General features: G+C 36.5%; 1 protein-coding gene across 1 annotated transcript; it reads left to right on the top strand.

Moving 5' to 3' along the window:
* The first annotated feature begins 1268 nt into the window (after positions 1-1268).
* On the top strand, positions 1269-2426 carry LOC111903675 (F-box protein At2g21930). The gene has a single exon (XM_023899427.1). The coding sequence runs from the start codon at positions 1269-1271 to the stop codon at positions 2424-2426; it is 1158 nt and encodes a 385-aa protein (XP_023755195.1).
* The last annotated feature ends 2105 nt before the right edge of the window (positions 2427-4531 follow it).

Genomic DNA, 4531 nt, shown 5'->3' with positions numbered 1-4531 from the left:
TCAGCACAACTTCCTAATAGGGCACCGAGAATAATTTGGTCCTGACGATACCAGCTCATGTATGCTGGGTTTGGTTTGGATGTGTTGTCAGCGGCTAGGGTTTTGGCCGGAGCTTCTGTGGATCCATCAACGTAACCTTCGAGCCCTAGTCTAGTTAGGATTGCTACAACTTGCTTCCTCCAAACTGGAAAGTTGTTGGCTGTAAGTTTTATTGCAAAGTGGGTATGGGTTTTGACTTCGGTGATGCTGGACATGTTGACTGTGTGTGATCGAGAATTGAAGATGAATTAGAACGAGTGTGTGTGAAGAACTCGTAGGAGCTATTGTAGCTCTGATACCATATAGAGAAGGAATGAATATGGTCGAATGACTTGATTTGTATTCCAATATCAACACACCATATATAGCCTCAATTACAACAGATTACAAGATATTTAAGAGCTATTCTACAGGAGATATTTTTGGATCTATTGACTATACAATTGAATAAGTAAATACATTGTAAACGTGAGTATATTGTGATGGGCTATGATGATGCATTGGGCTGCTGTGGATCCGATGCTATATGTTGTGGATCGGGCTCTATATCCTTGATAGTGTGGTGTCAATCATGCTTTCTTTGGTAACATAAACGATTTATTGAACTTTGCATCTAACTGGGAGAGTTGTTCTATGAAGCGTAAAATTCTTATGGTGTTTTGCTATGGTATGCTTTGGTGCATGAAAAAACACGAATAATAGTGTCTTTAATAAAAGGTTGCACTGTGCTTCTATGGTGACTGACGACATCATTTATATGGTGTATCTTAGGCTGAAATATAGGGAAAATTTAGAAAGTCGTAGTTAGATTGATTGGTGTATCTTCCGGTTTTTCTTGTAATTCCCTCTTTTGTGCATTCTTTTTTTCCCTTTGTAATTCCTTCTTTTGTACATTAATTTTTACCCTGCTAGAAGTGGGTTCTTTTTTTAATGTTATGGACCGTTTCCAAATAATAATTTTTTAGTTGTATGTTATTATTTGAATTTGGGTTGTTGCGCCAACTCATGTGTCCCATGCCTCCAGTGATATTACCTAGCTACAGCTATTGGAACAAATAATATTTTCAAAAAGTATCATTATTTAATTACCAACTGTATTTAAATATATCTTAATTCATGGTCAAAGGAATGCAATTATTTCGATCCATGTGCTTTTAGTATGGTAGAATTTAAAATCTCCCGTTATATAAACCGTTAAAAATCAGGTACCAACGACACCAACAATTAAAATGTTTGACGAACTGCCATTCCATATCCAAGAGGCAATCCTGAAAAGGTTTCCTATCAAATCATTGATTCAGTTCAGATCCGTCTCGAAAGCATGGAAGTCTTTGATCGACAGCTCAGAGTTTATTGCTGCTCACAGCGTCAGCCACACACAGCCACAACATCTGCTTGTATCGTACACAGATGAACAAGTGCCTAAATATGTTTCTTTTGTCGATGATGACTCTTTCCCCCAACATAGGTTTGTTCCATCTCTTCCCCTATCCATTAGAGATCCACAAATAGTTGGTAGCTCTTATGGCTTGTTGTGTTTCAAAGGTTATCGGTTTTCTGGTTCCAGCTATAGAAAGAGGATAGCTGTTCTTTTGAATCCTTCGGTTAGAAAATCAATAGCTATTGCACTGCCTGATATGTTATATACGAATCATTTAATCGTTCTTGGTTTCGGAGTTTGTCCTGTCACTATTGATACCAAGATCATCCAGATCACTCAACTGCATTGGAGTTGGGGTAATGAACTGAAAAGCGAAATTGGCAACTTTTGGGAAGTTAAGGTTTATAAGCAAAGTTCGGGGAAATTTACAAGTCTCTCTGGCAATCTCCCCAGCATATCAATACATATTATGGGGCCCCAGGTAGTTATTGGTAAGTCTATCTACTGGTGTGCTGTAGATTGTACAACTGTGGATAGTGTGTTTAAAACTCGTAATCTGATTATGTCATTTGATATAACTAATGAGAAGTTTGAAGTAGTAGACCTCCCTGAAAGGATGGCTATCATCACTTTCTCCCTACTTTCTGTATCTAAGCTAAGGGAGTCTCTTGTTATACTTGAATACAATAAATGCGGATACAATGATACCATTGAGGAGCAAGTTTGTTGTACTGTATGGATGGTGGAGCGTGGTGTAGAAAGATCGTTTACAAAGCTATTCAGTATCAAGGCACCAGGTGACTTGATGACGGCAGTGGGTTTTAGGATGAGGGGCGCACCTATTATGGGAGTCCAAGATTATACCTTTGAATCAACTGAGGAGCTTGTTGTTTATGAGCCTAACTCAGAACTAAGCAATCATCTCATTAGTGGGTATAGATTCACAGTGAATTCCTACATTGAAACACTAGTTTTGGTCGGTAGTTCTGATTGTAGTAGCTATTGACATACCAATTTCAAGGACAATATCTGTAAATTAGTTGAAGTTTTTTAAAAGTTAATTGCATCACATATAATTTGATGTCCGTTTAAGTGTTTATTCAATGTTTGTAACATTACTGATGCTATATAAATAGCACATTTTTATGAAAATTATGTTGTAAAATCTTGGTGTTAGTCTTATTGCATATGTTTAGTAAATAACCTCGGGCTGCTGACCTAGTGAGAGGCTTGTGACCTTGGTAGTTGGTTCTTGCCATTGGTTCTTTAAAAAATCTAATACTCGATATATTTTTTTAACTTTGTGTTGCAACGTGCTATTCTTTTGCTCAATTTGGCAAAATATTAATGACCATGATATCGTAATCGTATGAGGGAGTTCAAACTGGTAACTCTGTGTGCTTTTTGTTTTTTGACACTACAATTAGTATATGTCCGATTATATTTGGTTGTTCTTCATAGGCTAATAACTATATGGAATCTATAAGTAATTAGCTTACATGTTATGTATAAATAACAGTGTAGTATCCAGTTGAAATGTTAACTATCCATATACGGGCTTACTTAATTCAATGAGGATAATATTTACGTTAATTATATATATGAATTTGTTGAATTGAACGAAGTTTCAAAATGGCTAGATAAAAGTAAACGTGGCTGTCGTTTAATGAAAAAAATTCTGAATATGTTATCATACCATTGATGCAAGCTAGCTAGCAACAACATTGATCTTGTGAATGACACATCATTAAAGCAACATGTAACCAGTGTTTTAAAACTCCGGTTGAGCTGACGAGTTAAAAGAACTGGTCAATTGGGCAGGTTTTTGTCTATTGTTGAACGGATTGAACCGACCAAGTTTCCCAGAAAAAACTGGTTGAAGCATTGACCGTAACCCGGATGACCGAGTGGTAGATTGATCTTATTTACGAATCAATATTGTAGTTTACATTGTTCGTCACAATTGATAAAAGAAAAACAATACAAATAAACAATGTTGCTTCTTATTATAACTCAAGAAAATAACTCAAAACTAGGGTTACAAACAATGCTCATGAGGTCTCTCAATCAATCTAACCCAAGCCGATACATAACTTTTATTTATAGAGATCTTAATCCATGCTCACCAAGGAAACTTGACTCTTGCTTAACGTCCTAAAAATCAAGATCAAAAATATTTATTTTTAGATTAATAAAATAATCTTTCAAAACATGTTAACATAACCATAATAGAATCAACATGTAATCAAAACATCCAAATACCTCAGAGTCAAATAAAATGCAGAAAAATGTGGTGTGTGCGATGCGATCGACTCAAACTCTTCCTCTTGGAACTGAAAGTACCGGAAACATAAACTGAAAATCGTAAACACAAAGTTAGTCAGTTCCCCAAAGTCCCACATACCATACACGTCAAACATATAACGGGGCCCGTCCGACATCGAGCGCCGCTCGGAACATATCTGTCAGAAATATAAGATGGGCTCCACCTCATTGCATTCATCAGGTCCCGCCTCGCATCGGCCCTGCTCAGTATACATATAATTGTTGGGTTTTCTGTGCATCAAATACACTCTAAACTAAGCAGTGGAAGCATCGAAACTGCGATATACCTAAGTATGCATCCTATGGATCTATGGCTTCATGCTAATTACATCAACCCTAGAAAAAATAAAAACAAAGAAGAAAACTACCAAGTTAAATTGTTCATTGCTGCTATTGACAGTCAGTTACAAGAGTTAACCTGTAGATTTGATGTGACAAACCGAAATTTATTTCCATTATTTTTGCTCATTTATGTTAATAAAATTTAATTTTTATTAAATTTTTCTGTTAACTTATCGGGTCTAATTAAATATTCTAAACTCAATACAATCGAGGTTTGGGTCCAAAGAACGAACTTTTCCGAGTCAAAGCATAAAAATCCAGGCCAAACACCCCTTCGAAAGGAGTGTACGGTCGCAAACTCGAGTTTACGACCGTACACCCCCTACCCCACCCCTGTCCGTATACTCACCCATATATAAGGGATAAGTACCCTTCATTTCATCTTTTTCACACTCTAAGAGGCTTTCTCTCTCTACTCTCTCTTTACAATTTTCGAGTTTTGCT

The sequence above is a fragment of the Lactuca sativa genome, chromosome 2 (genome assembly GCF_002870075.4).
Source record: "Lactuca sativa cultivar Salinas chromosome 2, Lsat_Salinas_v11, whole genome shotgun sequence".
Lineage (NCBI taxonomy): Eukaryota > Viridiplantae > Streptophyta > Magnoliopsida > Asterales > Asteraceae > Lactuca > Lactuca sativa.
This window is presented reverse-complemented; position numbering and strand designations above follow the sequence as displayed.

Bases quoted from the DNA above. Each gene is read 5' to 3' on its own strand.
- LOC111903675 (XM_023899427.1), top strand. From the start codon at position 1,269: ATGTTTGACGAACTGCCATTCCATATCCAAGAGGCAATCCTGAAAAGG.